Source organism: Salvia splendens, chromosome 15, assembly GCF_004379255.2.
Source record: "Salvia splendens isolate huo1 chromosome 15, SspV2, whole genome shotgun sequence".
Taxonomy (NCBI): domain Eukaryota; kingdom Viridiplantae; phylum Streptophyta; class Magnoliopsida; order Lamiales; family Lamiaceae; genus Salvia; species Salvia splendens.
This window is the reverse complement of record NC_056046.1, coordinates 17914773-17935904: the sequence shown is the minus strand read 5'-3', so window position 1 is coordinate 17935904 and position 21132 is coordinate 17914773. Positions and strand designations below refer to the sequence as shown.

At 37.3% G+C, this 21132-nt stretch overlaps 3 protein-coding genes across 5 annotated transcripts; 1 reads left to right on the top strand and 2 right to left on the bottom strand.

The window, feature by feature from the left end:
- The first annotated feature begins 240 nt into the window (after window positions 1-240).
- On the top strand, window positions 241-4081 carry LOC121767213 (caltractin-like). 3 transcript variants are annotated; one of them, XR_006043055.1, is made up of 9 exons: window positions 300-385; window positions 1776-1896; window positions 1985-2021; window positions 2123-2150; window positions 2728-2880; window positions 2954-3056; window positions 3164-3239; window positions 3629-3868; window positions 3945-4081. XR_006043055.1 is itself a non-coding variant. In XM_042163433.1 (7 exons), exons 1-7 carry the CDS (start codon window positions 377-379, stop codon window positions 3226-3228), a joined length of 510 nt encoding a protein of 169 aa, XP_042019367.1. In that variant the 5' UTR covers window positions 241-376; the 3' UTR covers window positions 3229-3340. The 3 variants fall into 3 exon arrangements, 2 of the variants coding, with proteins under 2 accessions (XP_042019367.1, XP_042019366.1); XM_042163433.1 differs by lacking the exons at window positions 3629-3868; window positions 3945-4081 and having other exon boundaries at window positions 241-379; window positions 3164-3340; XM_042163432.1 differs by lacking the exons at window positions 3629-3868; window positions 3945-4081 and having other exon boundaries at window positions 3164-3340.
- On the bottom strand, window positions 3368-4951 carry LOC121767212 (peroxidase 47-like). The gene is made up of 4 exons (XM_042163431.1): window positions 4661-4951; window positions 4380-4568; window positions 3918-4080; window positions 3368-3856 (listed from the first exon to the last, which is right to left on the bottom strand). Exons 1-4 carry the CDS (start codon window positions 4883-4885, stop codon window positions 3477-3479), a joined length of 957 nt encoding a protein of 318 aa, XP_042019365.1. The 5' UTR covers window positions 4886-4951; the 3' UTR covers window positions 3368-3476.
- Window positions 4952-6930: 1979 nt separating this feature from the next.
- Window positions 6931-10698, bottom strand: LOC121767210 (PHD finger protein At1g33420-like). The gene is made up of 5 exons (XM_042163430.1): window positions 10084-10698; window positions 9154-9280; window positions 8689-8904; window positions 7958-8575; window positions 6931-7882 (listed from the first exon to the last, which is right to left on the bottom strand). The coding sequence occupies exons 1-5, from the start codon at window positions 10412-10414 to the stop codon at window positions 7057-7059; spliced, it is 2118 nt and encodes a 705-aa protein (XP_042019364.1). The 5' UTR covers window positions 10415-10698; the 3' UTR covers window positions 6931-7056.
- Window positions 10699-21132: the final 10434 nt, after the last annotated feature.

Here is a 21132-nt window from a genome sequence, read left to right as displayed (position 1 = left end):
CAGTTGCGATTGAAATCATCCATGTAAGAAGACTCCTGCTGCTGCAGCTGCTCTTCATCTTCAACTTCCATACCCACCAGCATTTTCATCCTCTCAAACGCTTAATTCATCTTCTCCATTTCTCTCGAACTAATTTTTGATATCGATTTCCAAATCAACTGTGACATAAATGAGCTTCTGAATTTGTAATCTAGTCCCCATCCAATTTACACTAAGACCCTCCAAATTCATATAAACTTCTTTATAACCCCTGAGTTTCGCTCTATCCAAACTCTTTAGGAGTACGTTTTTTTTCTACATTTTCTCTTCAAAGTTCAAACGATAAAACCTTAATTCAGGAGTAGGGGATCAAGCTCGTCTTCCTTTGCAAATCGATATGGTAACGGTACCAATTCTTTGATCAATCAATCATTCATTACTTATCAATTTTCATGGTTTTCTTTAATTTCCCTTCCTTTCCTTTGTGCGTGTGTATTTGATTGGATTGAATTTGATTATAATAATTAAGCGCCGTCTCTTGATGAACTGTATGTTGTTTTCAATCGTTTACCTTACGCCCATGATTTCTGTAAAAAATGTTATTCTGTTTTAGTATAAGTAGGCGGATTTCATGAATCAAGATCGACCTTTTCAATTTCTTGTAAACGGAGATAGAGAGCCGTGAATTGGGAAATACTATGAAACATGCATTTTCTGGATTTCCATGATACGAGCGTCTAGGTCAACCAAGTCAACATCTGGAAATTTCTTTTTAATCTGGTTCGCGATTTTGCTGATTGTGAGTATTAGGCTTCTTCAAATTCCAACTTTTTTTGGGTAGATAGTTACTTTAATTGCAGCTTTCTTGGTTGGGCCATTTTCTAAACAATGTGTGTCGGTTACTACCTGAAGGGAGGTTAGACAATGGAATCATTGGTTGAACTGAATGCAATTGTGTATGAACTAGAACATATTTTTCATAGTTCAATTGGCTATTGTTTGTTACCAAATGATAGTCTTCATTCCAAGGGCATGGTTTCTTTATCTAACAGACTACATGGCTCCTTGTCATAACCTCTTTCACTTTCGCAATATCATCCATCTTGAACTTAATTAAACCATTGAAAAATTAATTTGATCACCTATACAAAATTCGCTGTAACTCAATCCAGAATTCAGCTTGTTTTACTTTTTTTTCCCCGTCTTTCTATTGATATGAGAGGTGTTTATGTTAATGTGGCTGGTATTTATTCGGTGATATTGTTGAGTCGTTTGTTGTATGCATAGTCTAGTTCTTATGAGCACAGATATTTGTTTAGTTATTGCCTACTTATTGTAGTGGCAAATATTTGAATAAAACACAATTAAACTAAAACTACAGCTGGAAAAGGAACTTATTTTAGCAGTCAAATCTTATTATTTGTAGTATGTCCTGCTTTAGCTTTAACATTTATCATTCGGAAATCAGAAGGAGATAAAAATTGATTCTACTGACAAAAAGAGTTAAATGAAGTTAATGTATTTGAGCAAAAATGGGGATGAAAGCACTTGAGTATGTGGTTGGAGATTGGATAAAGTAAGACAATTCATGGAAGTTGGATCGTGTTGACTTCTTAGATTATTTTTTACTTTCGTAAGTAGAAGTGGATACAATGGCATTTAGAAGTACAGATTTTGAGCATATATGATCCCTATCATTCTAGAATCCTAGAAATCTCTCCATTCTCGTTCTTTCTTTTTGGTTTTGTCCTTCTCCAGACCCTTGTATGATTCTATTTGACATTCACCTATCGCAGTCTACTCTCTACCGAGGGATGTCCAGGAGAGACAAACCTAGAGGACGCCATCAGGGGTTAACTCAACAGAAAAAGCAGGAGATTAAAGAAGCTTTTGAACTTTTTGATACTGATGGATCTGGTAATGGCAGTTCCAGAGCAAATGAATTTGTCGTCAATACAGTTATCCATTCTTAATGGTTGTATTTCTTCAACTTCATTGCACGCAGGAACAATTGATGCAAAAGAGTTGAACGTTGCAATGAGGTATATTTTCTTCCTTCTTTTTATTTGTGTGGGGGAGTGGAGTTTAAGATGTAATTTTAAGTTGATGAGTTATTACTTACCCTGATGTTGTGGCTTTACAGGGCTCTTGGTTTTGAAATGTCTGAAGAGGTAATGACTTATTTTAAAAATCTGTGCTGCTGTTAAATTCTCTAAAGTGCTATGAGTTATGTGCATATACTTTAGGAGTAGAGCATAATCTACAGTTTTGCTTCAACAATATAGTCCATAAATGCTGCCCTGTTATCAGCAATTTGACCAAGGAAATGCAGGAGCTTTTATATTTTCTGTAGTGGCACAAGCGTACTTCAAGGATTAAGTTTTTATCGTCCTTTTATGAAACCATCAAAGAGGCTCAGTGGCTATCTAAAACATTTAAGACTTTGATCTTTATATTCTTTATCTTAATCCAAGAATTTCTGATGATCGAATCATTTAGCTGACTGTATCTTGCCATCTTGGTCATAGTGGGGTGCTATGTAATGCTTAATAATTTGTAACTGATACATTTCACCTAAAAGTTACTTAGCATATTTATCTTTTTCACCCCTGATATTGGATGGAATGAACCAAATGATAAAGGTCATGACCAGTTCTTCTAGCTGTGATAGTAGTATAACAATTATCATGTTACTTGTCCAGGATGAAAATGTCCTATTGTCTGAAAATTTCTTGCTTTTTACCACAGGAAATTACTCGAATGATAGCTGAAGTTGACAAGGATGGCAGTGGTGCAATTGACTTTGATGAATTTTGTCACATGATGACAGCCAAGTTTGGAGAAAGGGATACCAAAGAAGAACTCATGAAAGCTTTTCACATTATTGACCAAGATAAAAGTGTGAGTTTCTCGGGTGTCTTAAATTTCATTCCGTATTTATCCTCATGAATAGGTGTTCATCGTCTGAGTGCAGGGCAAGATCTCTACTGCAGATATTCAGCGCATAGCCAAAGAGTTGGGTGAAAATTTCACCGAGAAAGAGATTCAGGACATGATTGATGAAGCAGATCGTGATCGTAAGTTTGCTCTCTAAATATTTTCCTCCAGCTAGACATGAGATGCAACTTGTATTTCTTTTTGAATTTAGGTGGTTAATTGTGGTCATCTCCCATGATATGTTCAGGTGATGGTGAAGTAAATGCCGATGAATTCATGAGGATGATGAGGAGAACATCATACGGATACTAGATTCTTTATAGGTAATTTGTTGCTGGTGGATGTTATGTGTTGTAATATATGATGAGCAACAAGAATATTTGAATTCCAAGTTTGGTTATACTACTACAATTGTTATTTGAAATGAGTTGCTATAATTGGAGTCCTTTAATTTTCAGTTAACTGAATGACATGCTCGAATAAAGCTAGAAATCTGTAATCTTGACTATAGATACGTATGCATTACATTGCACAGAACATAGGAGAATATATAGATGAATTTAATTGATGATACGACAGTTACTTCTGATCTCTCCCTCGGAACCTTCCTTGACATCTAACTGTCCCATTTTAATCATGGCTCGCTGGAAATCCATGTTAAACAAGGCTCTGTTGAAGGCATACTTATTCACGAGTCCTCGAGTTGCTGCAGATTCAAACAGCGTCTGGTCAGAGAAGAGGACTCCTGCCCGTCTCTGCAGGGCGCTGAAGTAGTCAGTGTCGAAGGTGTTTCTGGTCGAATCAAAGGGCTGCTCCGCGTCATCCCCAGTGGCGCACGTCTTGGACAGGGTCTTGGCGAAGGAAGTCTCAATAGTGGGGTCCGCTGCATCCAGTCGGGACTTGAAAGACGAACATCTCGCCACACCCAGCGTGTGCGCTCCTGTATGACAAGGTCTGCCTCAGCCTATGAATATCTAACAAAACAGCTCTTTTGAATTTACCTGATAACGCGACCATATCCTGGGCAGTGAAGCCGCGGTTGCCGAAGAGGGTGATAAGTTGGGAAGAGTTTAAGGTTGGTGAGGGCAGATTAATGGTGTCTTCTATCTTTGATCTTGTTCCATCTCTTCTCCCTTTAGGAATCTCATAAAATGGACCACTAGCCTGCGCAGTTCATAATCATATTTTTTCCTAAAATTAGAAACTCTTTCCTTTTTGGACCGTTTCTTAGAAACACTTCATTTTAGGAAAGTTCTTTACGAAAGTTCTTTCTCTCTATGAGGTGTCACTCATTTTCCATTAACACAATTTTTGTCTCTCTCTATTACTTTACCAATTTTACATTAAAACTCGTATCGTTCCAAAAGTTTCTATTTTTAGAAAACGGATAGAGTATTAATGTAGTATTATTATTGTCACCACACATGGAAATGATGATTTCATACCAAAAAAAAAAAGCATACCAAGAAAACAGCATCTCTTGCAGCCATGGCAACAATATCAGCACAAGAAACAACACCAGGGCATTGTCTCTCCAATTCTTCTTTAGCGGCATCGATGATTTCGTACCCTCTCAGGCTTAAATTCGCCGGAGAGTCTTTCTCCACCATGTTGCTCTTTGTCGAATTGATCAGTACTGATCCATCACAACCCTACACCATACACCAGAAAAAGAATACGTTTTACCAACTAAGTGAGGGCAAAGCTAATCAATGAATTGAGTGAAAAGATTTAAGAGAGTGACCTGTACAAAGCAGTCATGGAAATGCATTCTTACAAGGCCAGCAGCAAAAGTGGGATCAGACTGGAGAGCTGTTTGGACAGCATTCCTTATGATAATATCAGCAGTTGGACATGTCATGAGGTAGTAGTTCATGCTCAACCCATTAGCCATCCCATAAATCCATCCATTTACAATCATGTACTTCATTACAAATATAACCACAAATACTAGATTGAGACTCACCATTTTCGAATTGAAAACAAGCAAGATTATTAATTAATGGCTACACCTACATCTACATGCATGTCTTGGATATATCATATATATATAGCATATTGTAGAACCCAGAGCTAGTGCGCATGGACATGCATGTGAAAAGTTAATTGGACGCCCAAAAAGATTATGAGCACTAATTCCAATTACAAAATCTTAATTGCTTCACTAATTGCCCCCATGGCATAGTCATTTCATAATGATTGGAAATGAGATGCACATTAAAATAAACTAGGTCTGACCATCGAGCGAGTTGGGTCGTTATCGAATCAACATGATATCGACCCAATCCAATAAGGCATAATCCAAATCCAACCAAAAATTATTGGATTTCTGTTCAGTCGACCCAATAAGATCTACCAATAAGGCTTCACGCGAACCAGTTAATTTCGTGTATGTTCGTGGCATGTCGAAAATTTCCAGCCCTATCAATAAAGATACGATACAATTCGAGTTGACACGACTAGGGAACTACAGAACCTAATATTACACAATTAAAACTTGATAGACAATAAAATCTAATAGTACTATCATACAATTAAACTATGATATAACACGATTAAAACTTTATTAAAAAATGAAGGCTTAATGTTTTGAAAATAATAATATCATTACTTAATGGGTTATCCAAACTCAACCCGAAATCATCGAATTCTTATTGGGTCGATTCGATAAAGACCTAAATCCATAAAGCTTGATCCAAACTTATTAATTTTATAGGTGTTCGTGCCGGATTTTTATATTGCGTAAATGTGGCAGTGCATAAATCAATCAGCATATTAAGGAATAAAAGCTTAGTGTGCCAAATTTGACTTGTTGTTTCTTAAAAAAAAGATGAACAAAGTGCTCAAGTAGTTCAATTAAGATAAAAGCAACAAATGAAAAATGCTGGTGTGTGTAGAGAAAGTCAAACTGAAGTGGAAAAGAGTGGCATCAGCTGTGGGGTGGTGCTGTGCTGTGCAGGTTCATAGCTGGTTTCCATATAATTGCAAGTGGAAAGAACTCGTCTCCACCAACAACCATCAATTCATCGAATCCTTCAATTCTACTAATTGATTTATTCTAGCATTAGCATTGTACTCTCAACTTAATTTCTTTTGGGCAAATTATCAAAAACTAACACTCGATTTATATCAAATTCTCGTCAATTTCACAAATTTTCAAAAATTACTGATTACTATTATAACTTGTCATGAGAGAAATTATGTATGAATATGGCTGACTATCTGAACAAAACGTACAGTTACTTAAATGATGTTTTGTAAAACACTTAATCAGTCATATCTTTTATTTAACATATATCATGTTAGGTCAATAAATTTAGACATATAATATGTTAGAATTTGATTTAGAAATAAGAAAGAAAAATATCAAAGTTACAATTGATCATTTTTAATGTTGCGAGCAATTTTCCCATTTATTAATATTTCCTCAAACAATAGACTCATATTTAATAAATTTAATTAACTTTATTTTTTAAGTTTTTCTTTATTGTAAGTTCTATTCTCACTCATTTTGTCATTTTTGTTCATTTAATAAAATTAGTTAACTTTATTTTTTGGTAAGTTTTTCTTTATTATAAGTTAAATTTGTTCTACTGACATACTTCAATTATTTTTTCTTTTACTCTCTTTTATATTTACCAATTTCACATCAAAACTCTAAAATCTCTAAAGTCCCTATCTATAAGGGAGATAGAATATCTCTTTAATGTTTTATCAATTCCTTCAATATGCACTTCATCTTAGCACGATATGCATTAGGAGAAATCGGTTTTAAATAGTACTTACGCTGGGTTTAATATAAGTAATTTGAACTTGTTATTGATAAATATCTTCGTAAACTTGTTACGTTTTATTCGAATTTGATCACAAATTAATTAATAGGATGAAGAAAATGTTACCAACATATAACACAAATCTTTTTTTTAAAGATTATTAGGTTTTCATATACACGAACGCAACGTTAAAGTGCAAGAAAAATAAAGCCCAAGCAAAGAAAGGATATACACAACTCCATTTCTGAAACTGGAAAATGCCATAGAGCTCATGGAATTCATTACAAAGACCCTCTTCATATATATATATACACATCTCACCAGACCTTGCTTGCTTGGGGAAATCAAAAACATTTTTATTTACAGATTATATAACCCCAGTGCTCATCCCAGCGGCGACATCAACAAAAACATTATCCACCACTTGTTCCCTGCATTGCCCATTTCCCTTGTTCATGCCCCTGCCTCTACATCTATGGCAACAGAACTTCACCGGAGCACCATCCGAGTCAGGGATCCCCGAACATCTAGTGTGCTGCCATATCCCACACACGTCACATGCCAGCATTCTCTCCCCGTCGTCGTCCTTTGCACCACATAAACAATCCACTATCCATCTCTCTAGACCCCTTTCCATTCTATACCTACTCAGACCATTTTTCCCGTGGAACTTCCCCCGGATCCGCACAGACTCCATCGACCCTAGCAATAGTCTGATCTGAGTCGATTCATCAACACCCCCGTAACCAACCACCTCCTCTGCTTGGAACCTTCTCATCATCAGATACACATCTTGGAATGCCCTCATCGCTTCAACCTTCAGGTCAGCAATCGTGGCATCTGGTGACAGTACAAGTAACTCTGGCGGAGGATTATGGTTTTTATATTCTTCGGGTTGTTCCATCAGATCAACCTCACACAGTACCTGCACTGCATTTTCCTTTGAAACTGGCAGGAAATGTCTTGGAAGGTAGTCCTTCACGAACTGCTTGCAATCAAGAATCTTCGTGACAGAGCAAAGTGCAACATCTCTTTTAGCTACAGGCACGTGGAGTACCATTGCTTCAGGCTGGAGAAGACAATCATAAAAATACTTGAGATCCCCCACAAGCCGTTCATCAGATGGCTGGTTTGCCATGGGGAAGCTATTCAAACATGAGCTGGCTGGAATGGATGCACTTCCTGGCTCAAGTCTGTAAAGAACAGAGAAACATGAGCAATAATGAAATACGGCACAATCAAGTCAGGTAAAGTTCAAAATTGCTAACCTGTACTCCATGGCACCAGAGTCAGAAATGCACCGAGCAGCAACTACCATGCCGGTAGCTGCCTGTTTCCCCTTAAGTTCTTTAAGGCAGTAATCCAAAAGCTCCGGTGAACCTACTCTGCAAACAGCACCTTTAAGAGCACGCCAACTCACCCAGGTGGATCCACTAACAGCACGCAACACTTTGAACATGGCTTCTTCTACACGCCTTATGTCATCAATAGTCCAAGAACACAAAGCCCTCGAGTAACTAGTCTTAAGTTTCTTGCGAGGACATTCATCTTCCCTTGCAGAGAACTGACGGCGGTCATGAATCATACCCATCAGGAAACTGAACAGATCTCGGATGTTTACAAGCTCACGTTCAGATATGGACTGGTAAAATGATATCAAGTCCTGCAAGCGTGTACGAGCCTTCCTTCCTTGAGCTTGAAACAATGACAATGGCAGAGAAGAAAGATTCTCAATTGCCATCTTATAGTCGTCCAGGTTCAACGAGAAACTTCCCGCGCCAAAGTGATAGCCCCAATCTCCATACCATGGATGACCGTTAACCACAGCATGGAGCAATCGGAACTCCAGCCCATTCTTCTTCGACACATCCATGACGCTGACCTTTCTGTTCATCCATAAAATTAAAAGTGTGAGTCCCCTACAGTATTGTATGACAAAAGAAGAAGCCCAGAGCTTAATAAATAAACTATGGCCAGAAAAAAATGTAGAAATCCTCACCTGACTCCAAGCATTTTGCAAAGCCTATCCCAGAAATTCATTATATGTCGTCCCGAAAGAAGCCTGGATCCACCTTCTCTACCATTTACTCTAAGAAGATGGCCATAGCCGTTTGCGTGAATAACACCATGCAACAGATGTGTCGTGTTGTCCAGCTGCTGATACATCCAGTCTTCGACATCTTCCGTTGTCATTACATGATTGCATGACTTGCATCTGGAAATAACAATCCTCACATTAAAACAATAAGCTACAACCAAGAATCCCCCAATTATATTCCCAAATTGGACAGACGAGATCAGTAAAACTGACATTTAAAAGAAATAGCGAAAAAGTTAGATGCATATATACACTAAAAGTTCAATCTTTTCAAAATCAGAGCAACTCAAAACGCTATTTCCCCCCCAATAAGTAACTTTTCCAATGAAAACATATTAAGAACCCATGAATAAAGACTCTCTCTACCTAGAATCAGTCATATGAAGAGCGTCACCACAGCCAGCACACGTCTTATTGTAGCCAGCAATAGAATTGCCATCAGCTTTAATTATGAAATGGTACCTCTTTCCGCTTACGGGATTGCTACTCCATCCTAATATAACAAACACAAAACACGATCACCAAATTTACCAAATCATAATGGCTTCATCCCCAAAATTAACCCGTAATTAATCATTATAGTACTCTCAATTAACGATTACATTAAACAAAAAAAAAGTAAATAAATAAACAGGCGCGAACAGAATCGTAGGGCGAAAGTCAGTCATCGCCTTAATAGAGAAGCTACACGTTTTATGTTGGTGACTCATCACACCGTACCGGATCTAATAAAAGACACTTCTGACCTCATAGACGCTTGTTGACCACAGATGATTGAGGGGTAGTTTAGGAAAAGACAGCATCAATTATGAATTTCGGAAATAAAAAAACAACAGGGAAACAATCACGGGAGAGTGGCCACTAGCACACTTCTCTTTAATTTTGTTTTCTATTTAATTTAATTCTATGGGATTTAATTTATTGGGCAGTGGGCCGGTACTATGATATTAGCTTGCCACCTATGCACATAACTGGCCGGTCCCACTTCCACCTATAATCTAATTTAATTTTATATTCGCCTCGGAAATATGAAATCAATTTTAGGGCGTATTATCTTCCTTCGTAAAAATAGTTAAAATTAAAAAAATTATAATACCAATCCAAAAATGCATCGGTTTTCCACTAATCCGCTAAAACTCACCCCACCCAAAATATTTGTGTTTTCTTCTTTACCAAAAACGAGCGCTTAATTCTTAAAAATAACTTAACGAAAAGAAAATCTGGAATTAGCACTGGCACGGCAAGAATTAAAAAATCAACTGAGTCAGCGCGCCTGACTCGGTGCTGAGAACTCACCAACAACACGACACTGGTCGCAATAAACGGATCTGGATCTGGAAACATCCTCTTCCACGACGTCAAGGCAGACGATGGCAGGCCCGCCGTCGTCTACAGCTAGGTCGCCTACGCGGAAGAGGATCTGCCAGGTAAGCAGGTGGGGGAAGAGCGAGGAAGGGGGAGGGAGGATCGCGTGCTTCGTCAGGAACGCCCTGACCGTGGTCCTAAACGGCCTGGCGGCCGCCGGAGATTCTAGATCACCAGCGCTCGGGAACGTGAGGAAATCACTGAGATCCGCAGTGACTCGTCTCTTCACCAGCCTTTTCGTCGGCCTCCCGTTCACCACCATGATTCTTCTTCCGTAACGATCCTCGTCTCAGATCTGGAACGATGACAGATCGGACGGCCAATATTAATATACAACAGATTCAGTTAAGGGTTATAAGTTAGTTTTTGAGGGATAAATTACAGAAAAATTAAACGACGAAGAAGAGGAACAGGAAGATCCGTAGGAAAAGGAACCGGGGAGAATAGAGATGCAGAGAAGAAGAGAGAGGGGAGATGAGAGAAAAGCGGAGGGGTGGGTTTGTTTCGGCGGGTTGGAGAGATTAGGGTTTGTTTGGTGGGCTTTTTTGTACTTTTATATAATCTTTTAATTTTTTCAATTTCCCTCGATTCTAGTAAATTTCGAGAATTTTATAAGTCGGTCTATTATTTATATATGGCAGGTATAGTGCATTCATTGAAATTTAATATGGCAAGTAAAAAAGAATTGCTTGTACATGCATCCATTTTTATTATCAGTTCCAAATTCAAAACTATGGAATTAAATGTGGATTTCATAGTTGATTTAAATTCAAATTAATTTGGTATGGTGAGTGAGATAAGAACAAGCTGTGGCAATCAACGGATATATTGCGAGAGAGTGATTTATTTATGAGTGTGATGATTGATGAGGTAATTAGACAAAAATGACCTCCGTTAAAAAGTTTGATTAAACAGCGTAGTGGCAGAAACGTAAAAACATTAAAAGTTTGAGATTTGCTGACTTATAAGAGGTTGAGTCAAATAACTTTATATCCAATCTTCTTAAAAATATAAAATGAGGCGGTGAAGGAAGAGTGTGACGTGGCGGGAAGATTCTAGAATCTATATTATGTTTGGACGTGAATAGAGGTCACCAATCCGAACTGAACCGGACGAACCGGCCTGGAACCGTCACCGGCGGTTCTGAACCGGAACCGGAACCGGAACCATCGGCGGCGGTTCGAACCGGCACCGGAACCGCCGGTTCCGCCGGGTCGGGTTTTTTTTTTTTTTTTTTTTTTTTTTAAAAAATTAACTTCATATATTTATATCATATATATGAAGGAGGAAATTACAAATTAACTCCTATAACAAGGAGGAAAGACAAATTACGCCACCCAGGGTTCGAACTCGTGACCTTTAGGATGGACGCGGTATCCAGCACCCTTTACCGCTATGCCAAGGAGCTTGGATTGGTTCCGCCGGGCCGGTTCCGGGTCCCATATTTCGCGAACCGTACCCGGCGGTTCCGAACCGCCGGTTTCGCCGGAACCGCCGGTTCCGAACCGGCGGTTCCCGACACCTTTTCAGACCTACTTCTTAGCCTTTTCAGAAACCGCTCCCCCGGCCGCCGGTTTGGTCAGAAACCGTTGACGGAAACCGTCTGTTTCGGCTGAAAAACCGCCGGTTTCGGCGAAAACCGGCGGTTGCGGCGGCAAAACCGGCGGTTCCGGCCGCATTTTTCAAAATTTGAAATTTCAAACGGTCCTCAAAACCGCCGGTTCCACCGAAAACCGGCGGTTCCGGCGGCAAACCGACGGTTTCGCCGTGATTTTTCAAAATTTGATTTTTTTTAATCACAATTTTCCCCTATAAATACCCCCCATCCTCTTCATTTCTACTCACCCCATTCTTGTGTTAATAAGAATTTCTCTCTCAATCTCAATTTCTCTATTCTCCATCCTCATTCTCTCAAGTTATTTACGTTATTTGCGCTCATAATTTACTCACGTTGTTCACGTTATCATATTCACACAATCACACTACTCTCTACTCTCCACTTTGAATTTCCATAACTATCATGTCTTCATCTCGTCGTGGCGGTGATCGGGGAAAGGGACTTACCCAAGATCAAAGTGATACTCGTCGTCGCCGTGCCCCTACTAGAGCACAAGTTGCGGAGGAGGTGGGAAGGCGAGCCGCTCTTCGAGCACAAGTAAGGTCTAATGTGTTTTATTTTTATGTTAGTATTAAATTCATTTGTGTTAGTATTTTTACTTAGTCGTATCGTATAATTTTCGTAGGAGGAAGAAGATAGAAATGCGGCCTTGTTACTTGCCCTCGGCGGGCCCGACGACGACGACCAACAAGGGGGGCATTCACATTCGGCTTCGCGGTTCGAGTACGATGTGAATCTATCGTCGGACGAAAACGATGATGGATCGCATCAATTACCCCCTTCTAGCACCGGCCAAGTAAGCGAAAATGATGATGAGGAGGCCGATGCTCCTCCTCCTTCCGCAGGACGACAAAAGAAGAAGATGCCTCCCAAGTTGAAATCCGATATCTTCACCAAACATTACAAGAAGGTACCGGTTGTAATTTCAAATCCTAATGATCCGACCACTACCGTGGAGACAAGTGAGTTCAAAGCATTTGAAGACAAAACACCCCGTGGAATATGGGCATACTAAGTCCCAAACCCAAATCAACTTCCCCTCTGGCTCATCGTCTCAAACAGGTACGCCACTATTTAAATATGATCATAAAAATGTTACCGATACCATGGTAAGATGGGCGGCAATGAAACATTTGCCGTTCAATTTTTTTAATGATAGAAAATATGAAATTACTATGCAACAAGCTTTTAATGTTGCTGCAAAAAAAATTCCCCCCACTACTGCTCAAAGATCTAACAACCGTCAGTTTTTTGACAAAAAAGGGAGATTGGAAAATTTCTATCCACCTTGGGGCACAAAGTTAATATTTGCTCCGATGTGTGGACGGATTCTTTCCAACGAAATTCCTACATGAGAATTTCATGTCATTTTATAGACAATAGTTGGTCTTTAAATAAAAGTTTAATTGGTTTTAGACAATTTCCTTCCCCACACACCGCACAAGCAATTGCATCTCTAATTATTCAAGTTTTGAATGAGTATGAGTTATGCAACAAGATATTTTCGGTTGGTTTTGATAACGCAACCGCCAACACCGCAAGTATATCCGATTTAATTGCGGCTTGTTCCCCGGTGATAAGTGGTAAGTATTTTCACCAACGATGTATTTGTCATATTTTAAACTTATGTGTACAAGATGCTTTGTCTTTATGGCAAAGACATATTCAACCTATTACTACAGCTGTATCCTTGATCCACTGGAAGCCTCAAATTGGCAAGGCGTGGAAGAAGTATTGCCACTCGAAGAAAATAAGGTACACAAAGTTTACTTTAGACGTGTCTACTAGATGTAACTCTACATATGACATGTTGCAATCTACATTAGAGCATATAGATTATTTAGTTGATTTTTATAGAACTTACCATGTTGATGATTTGTATCTAACATCTTCTTGTTGGGAACAAAGCATGAGCTTATTTAAATTATTTAAAGGTTTTTGAAATGCCACTATGGAGTTATCGGGTGTGTATTATTGCACATCCGTTCGTGTTTTAGAACATTGCATGATCATATCACTTGGTTTTAAAACTGCAATGAAAAATTCCACAAACAATCTTGAGCTAATGTGTGTTTTATATTACATGGTTGAAAAATGGCTCAAGTATTTCAATGATATCCCAACTGTTTTTTTGCTTGCCAAAGTTTTGGATCCAAAGTGGAAACTAGTTGGTACTTTCAAAATTTTAGAATTTTATTACAACAATTTGACTTCTATTGATCTTGAACCACTCCGAGCTTTGCAAACTGACGAAGACGGCGACAACTACATAAACCTTGCCCAAACATTCCAAATAAACCTCCCCCACCTCCCAAGCCTCCAAAGAAATTTTGAGTTCGACTTGCGGGCTCTCTTTCACGATTACGAAGCCAAGTACAACACTACCCACCAAGTTCGACCTAGACCCCCCCCGTCAAACACATAACTTTGGCTTCTTCCAAGTTGATGACCCCGACGCCCAATCCCAATTGGCGGACCTATACGGCTTCAGCAGTGGAGGAAGGATGTCACATTCGACAAGTGAGTTAGATTTATATTTTGACTCACATTTTTCATTAAATGAGGAAGAAGGAGGTCCCGTTCCCCAACAAATCGACGTCCTAGAATGGTGGGGATCACACGAGAAAGATTTTCCAATCCTTGCATCAATGGCCAAGGAGATCTTTGCGGTTCCGGCTTCCACTGTCGCCTCGAGTCCGCCTTTAGTGTTGGAGGCAACGTCTTGGACGACCGAAGAAGTAGACTCACCGGGCAAAACATGGAAGCCACCATGTTACTTGATGATTGGTGCTCCGCCGAAATTAGAGACCAAGAACCGAATTGGGACAATCAAGTAGTACAACCCGACCAAGACTACTTCCCCGACGAAGAAGAGTAGGCGCCAATTCCTCCAATCAAGCCAAATAGGTAAGCAAGGTAAGAGAACTACGTGGACTTTGATTCCAAAATGCAATTGAGCATTGAGGATACGTAGGCATCTCAACTTAAATTTTAACTTAAATTTTAAATTTAAGTTTAAATTTAATTTGAGCTCAAGTCCTTTTCCTTTATTTCTTTTTTCTCCCCTTTGTTTCGAATATGTAATTTTGTAAATTGTAATCAAGACTTTAAGTTTTTGTAATTTATAATTTTGAAGTTGTAATTTCTAATTTTTATGTTGTAATTTGTAATTTTAAAGTTGTAATTTGTAATTTTAAAGTTGTTTGTAGTTTGCAATTTTAAAGTTGTAATTTGTAATTTTAAAGTTGTAATTTGTATCAACAAAATTGCATTTGAACATCGCTTTATTCTAATTTTATTTATGCAAATATATCTACATATTTTACTTGAATTACAAATTTAAAATGCAAAAAAAAAAAAAAGCCGAACCGGATGAACCGGCCCGGAACCGGGCAAACCTAGGCGGTTCCGCGGTTCATGTGAACCGGCGGTTCACGGTTCCGGAACCGGAACCGCCGATCCTTGGCCGGGCTGGTTCCGGTTCCATTTATTTTCGAACCGGAACCGGCGGTTACGAACCGTGAACCGCCGGTTCCCGAACCGTGGTGACGTCTAGACGTGAATCAATAAAATAAATTCAATTTTCATATAATCTAGATTTCCGATATCCATTATACGTGAATTAGCACACATATTGCCCCTCACATGGGTGCTAAAACGATTCTTCGTTTCTCGATTAATCGAAACTAGAAATAGAACCAGACTGTTAATTGAAGAATTGGATATCGGAAAATTGGTTTCAGTTCATATATCGGTTCCAACTTATAAACAAAATGGTTCTGGTTCTAGCTGGAACCGATGGGTTCTTAACAGGAAACTGGATTACAATTCAAGTTTATTTTTTTATAATTTAATATACTAATAATCTAACTTAATTGAACTAATATTGAATTAAAATAAAATCATTTGAAACATAGAGTGATTTTTAGATTTAAACCGTGTTAAATTTGCGAGCTCTATTTTCTGAAGTATTTAAAATATTTAAACCGTGATACTTTGAATATACACTTATTTCCCCAATCCAATATTTATGAACTAACTACTACGAGTAAGACATCATAAGTTTGTTTTTCATCTAGTGCTTATACAAATATAATATCATTTCATATGATAGAAATGTATCTTTTTAACAAATTCGATGTAACAATTCATTTAACATACGATTTTAATCTGTTTGTGAATAATTTATTAATTGTTCCATTTTAAACCAAAAAGTCACAATAAGATCAATTAGTATTAGAAAATCCATTGAATATTTGTTTAGCCAAAAAAAGGGAAAATTTAATTCAATTTTAAAACTCCTTTTAAAAAATATTGCTAAATTCTAGAACTCTTTTTTTTAATAAAAGAATTGCGAACGTAAACTAGTTTGACCTACTATTTGTTAATTCATTTAATGATTTTTTACAAAATAGTACTACAATAGGAATACCTCTTAAGTCTTACCCATACTTGAATATTATTCTATTATTAATTTGTATTTTTTGTGTATTTATTTAAATTTTTAGGTATTATATGTTATATTTTTAGTATGGAATTATTTAAAATTATAAATAAATTCTGATTAAAATTACACATCGATTGTATTGATTATGGTTTAGGTTCCAGAATTTGTGAGAAAATGAAACCATTAATCGGTCAACCAGTCCGGTTAAAACCGGACCGGCCCAATAAGCAAGCGTAGCCCCTCGCCAGATTTACTACTCGTCTAATTAAATTTTTCTTAATCTAAATACATTTTTAAACGTAGAGTAACCCTTACATTCTTTCAAACAGATTTAACCGAAAAAATACTCATTCCATCCGATAAAAATATGGATTCTTTCCTTTTTAGTCGTCCCACGAGAATATATAAACTTTTTAAATTTGGAAACTTTTTTTCTCTCAAATGAGGTGGGACCCATTTCAGTTAACAATACTTTAATTCATTTATACTTCTCTTTTATTTTACCAATTGTGTAACTTAGAGCATTCAGAGTAGAATAAGCCCTCCCACAACTCTCCCAAAAATTCCTCCAGCACATCATCAGCCAACCTCACAGCCCTCCCATTTAATTCATTTTAATTGTTGGTTTTTTTTTATCAAATATTAAAACAATAAATACAATATTAATTGAAAAAAAAAACGAGATAAACTCAAACGTACTTCATTAAAATAATACTCCCTCCGTCCCATAATAGATGTCACACTTTCCTTTTTAGTTTGTCCTATAAAAGATGTCACATTTCCATTTTTGGAAAAAGTTCACTCTCACATTAATATAAAAACTATATTTTCTCACCCCATTTAACACACAAAACAAAACCTCCTAAAATCTCGTGCCGTCCCACAAGTGTGACATCTTTTGTGGGACGGAGGGAGTAATAAAAAAGAACTTCTACTAAAATTCTGTCACGACTAAGCCTTGCTAAGGATAGCATTGCTCGGTGAATCATGACTAGGGGAGGGAATTTAGAAGAGGGGATAGAAAGGGGATGAAAGAATTAACAATAAGACACACAAATACTTCTTCATAACCTAAAGGAGGTTCACAAGCCAACGAAAGATCATGAAGATTTAAAAGAGTGTTTATCACGGGTCACTCGTTACTGATCATTGTTCCTAAGACCCATCTAGTACAAAATACTACAACCATGCACAGCGGAAGGAGTTGAAATCACATGGTCACGTGTATGAAGACACATGCCACGAAAATCCTACAAAAGAGATGAGACGACCACACACTCACTCAGCCACCATTTCATCACTTGCTCAACATGCACATTTAGAAATATATACTGGGCTGAGTACGGGGTACCCAGTGAACACATTGCCGAAAGATACACATATAAGAAACGGTTATTATCATGCCATCACAGTAACACACAAGGTTTTTCTTAAAGGCCCGAGCTTACTAAGTTCATTTTCATAAAGTTTGTCTGATCAGACTAAGTTCATTCCACTAATCCACCATATCTGAAAGTTCATTTTGTGTCGGGAAGGTGGCCACCTTCCATGATCACATTGACCGGCCAACCCTTACGATGACTCACGGTCCATTCCTTTGTGTACACTAACTCGAATAGGATCATGGTCCTATTGGAGTCCGAATTTGATTTATTCATTCATTTGGCATAGCCAAACAGATAGGCATCATAAAACAAATAATTTATGGCACGATAACATTTGAAAAGAAAGTAAGTGCAATTTTATCTAACAAAAACCATTTCATATATTTGATAATTTTATCCACACTTAATGTGTTGGATATAAAGTCCACCTCAAAGCTTCAAAGTAAAACTCTACAAGCTCGACCTCGGAAATCAAACTCCACGAACAAACCCTTCTTGAAAGAGGATATTGATTCAATTAGTCTTAAGTACATACATAAGGTGCATGACATGCAATGGTCCTACATGGAATATGCATCCTATGTTCGGGGTTCGATCAAGATGACTTCATTCCATTAAATTTATGGATCTCTATTTTATAAGAGACCTTAAAGTAAATAAATAATTATCTGGGAGAGAGTTTATTTAGCTCATTACATTCCAATCCTTAAGAATTAATTAGGAGGAGTAAAAGTATTAATTATATCTAGAGATTCAATTAAAAGAAAAATAATCAATCACAAGATTAATTATTTAAACACCTCAACCAAATCAAAACAAAACAACATTCAAAATAAAACATCACTCAACAAAAAAAGTAATTAAAAGTCCATTACTTAGGATTCCAAAGCCCAAATTCCTCATTTTTTCTAAAATTTTCGGCCAACACTAAAAAATTAAGAGACCATATCACACCAAAATTTATTTGGCCCAAAGGGGAGGCCCAATACCTAATTAATTTGTAAACCCTACATACTCCACCAAATTAAAAAAGAAACAAAAGGAAGGGTGGCGCCAATTCCCCCCACCTCACGTTCTCTCTCTCCCTCTCTCCACTGCCGCGCCGGCCATGGCGTCGCCAGCGAGGACGGCGGCCGCCGGCGCGTCTCCCTCCCTCCCTCTTCTCTCTCTCTGTCTCTCTCTACCGCCGGGGACGACCACCTCCGCCGTCGCCGTTGGGTACACGGCGGTCTCACCGCCGTTGACCGAGAGGTAGGGTTTTCCCCACGTTTTCCTCCTTCTTTCTCTTTTTCTTTAGGGTTTGTTCATTTTATTTGATATGGGTATGTGAGAATTAAATCTAATCCAGATTTGTAACTGTTGAAGGATGATATATGCGGAAGGTTTAGGATGTTCATTTTTCCAAAAATAAATCAAGATAAGGAAAGGGTGAATTTTTTAATCGAAATACATGTGTGTTGTCTGACCATAATACCCCCATACAATGTACATTGACTTGACGTCATTTGGGATGAAGAACTTAATTTGCAGGGGTAAATTAATAATTTGAAGTCCATTTCTTGACACATTCTTCAAAGAAGATTTAAAAACCACCAAAAGGCTATGAATTGAATTAAGCCTGTTACACATCCCAACAGTGCAGGCCTTCATTTGTACCTCGGGCTATTCAGAAATTAATAATGAAACCTGAACATCATATAATGGCAAGAAGTAACCCCATTTCTTAACATTCTGGGAACTTGAACAAGCCCTTATCTATACTAATCTAAAGAGACAGTTTGATGAAAAGTCAAAATTGCCCTTTTTGGCGGGAAATTCTAAAGGTAACACCCTTTTGGTCATTTTGTGCTGGCTGTATTCAATTATATTTTATGTTTTTGTTTATATTTTTAAAAGCATTTTTTTAGGCTTAATAGTGCACATAATAGTTTCACCAGCCTAAAATAAAAAGCTGGTTAGCCGTGTTACACTGCAACCAAGAAATTTCCATGTTTCCAAAGCTACTTAGTCTTTTAGGAGTATCACTTTCTAAATAGCTAATAAAATTCCTTATGGTTGTGCGTGACACATTGTGAATACAAGTATGATTATTAATAACACATCAATACATTTATTTAGCTTGTGCCTGTACAAATCATAGTTCACCATGTTAGTATCTGTATTTATAAAATCTGATATCAAAGTTCACCAAGTTATTATGGTTATTTAACTAAGAAGGAATAACATCAACTCACAAATTAGAAAAATGAAATATAGGACAGGAGAGTGAAATCTCAGACACATTTATGGTGTGGGAGATAGAGAGACGAGAGAACGATTGAGAGAGAGATTGAGAGTGATAGAATTCAAGAGAGAGAGAGAGAGAGGAGATAGCTTAATAAAAACATATATCTAAATTGCTAAGCAACTTTTTAGAGTATTAAACCTCTTTCCAATGCAATTTTTTCCTGAAAAAGATAAAGAAAAGGTCAGTGTTTATGTATATGTAATGTGTAGAAATCGATGTTTGTAAATATTGGTGTCTGTAAATATAGGGAGAAACACTTCAATAAATAATTGAAATTATACAGTAATCTTGCAACATACCATATCTGCAAATATCACAATTAAACAAGCTTCCTTAATTTATGGTTTGAATGCAGTAGGATACGATATGTATCTTATCAGTAAATATAGGAATTACTGATACCTATTGACAATTAAATCTCAATGTAAATAAGTAGTATAGAAGAGTAGTGACATAAGTATTTTGGAAATTTACTGTATTTGAAATTTTACAATTGTATAGTGCAAATTTTATACTGATATGAAGCAGTAGAATATGATATGTAACTTAGCAGGTATAGGAATTAATGGTACCATGTTGACAACTAAATCTCACTTTACATAAGTAGTATAGAAGAGTAGTGACATAAATATTCTGGAAATAAATGTAATTACCTGATAAGTAAATTTATCTTGAATATCCTTATAATATTTGTTGATTTTTGTTTTATGTATGAAATGTTTGTCTTCCTTAAATGAATTCATAACCTGTGCATAAAAATGGAATTATTAGTTCTGGAATTAACTTTAATTGAAATTCTACAATTGTATAGTGCACACTTTATACTGATATGAACATAGTTAGGTGTATTGTACTGATGTTAGAAGTAGACTTAATGATTGGTAATCTGTTATAGAAAGGGTATTAAGTTACTTATTGGAATGTGTCTAAACTCATATTATTTATTAAATGTGTTACCTTTTGAGACCCATCGCTTTGGCCTTCTTCTTCTCATATAGACTTGAAGAGGTTGCAGCCTCTATTTAGGTAGCAGGCTATTTGAATCTTTTTGTCTCTTGCTTTTTTTTTTGGAGAGAGTGGCTGGCGGCTGCTTTTTAGGGTTATAATGAATTCCTTTTGCACTCCTGTAGAATTGGATTAGTTTAAATAGAGGAAATACCAATCATCAAGGTCATTAATTGGCTTAGGCAAATGCACCAATCAATTAATTGCTTTAACTGATTCATTCTGTTTCCAAGACACA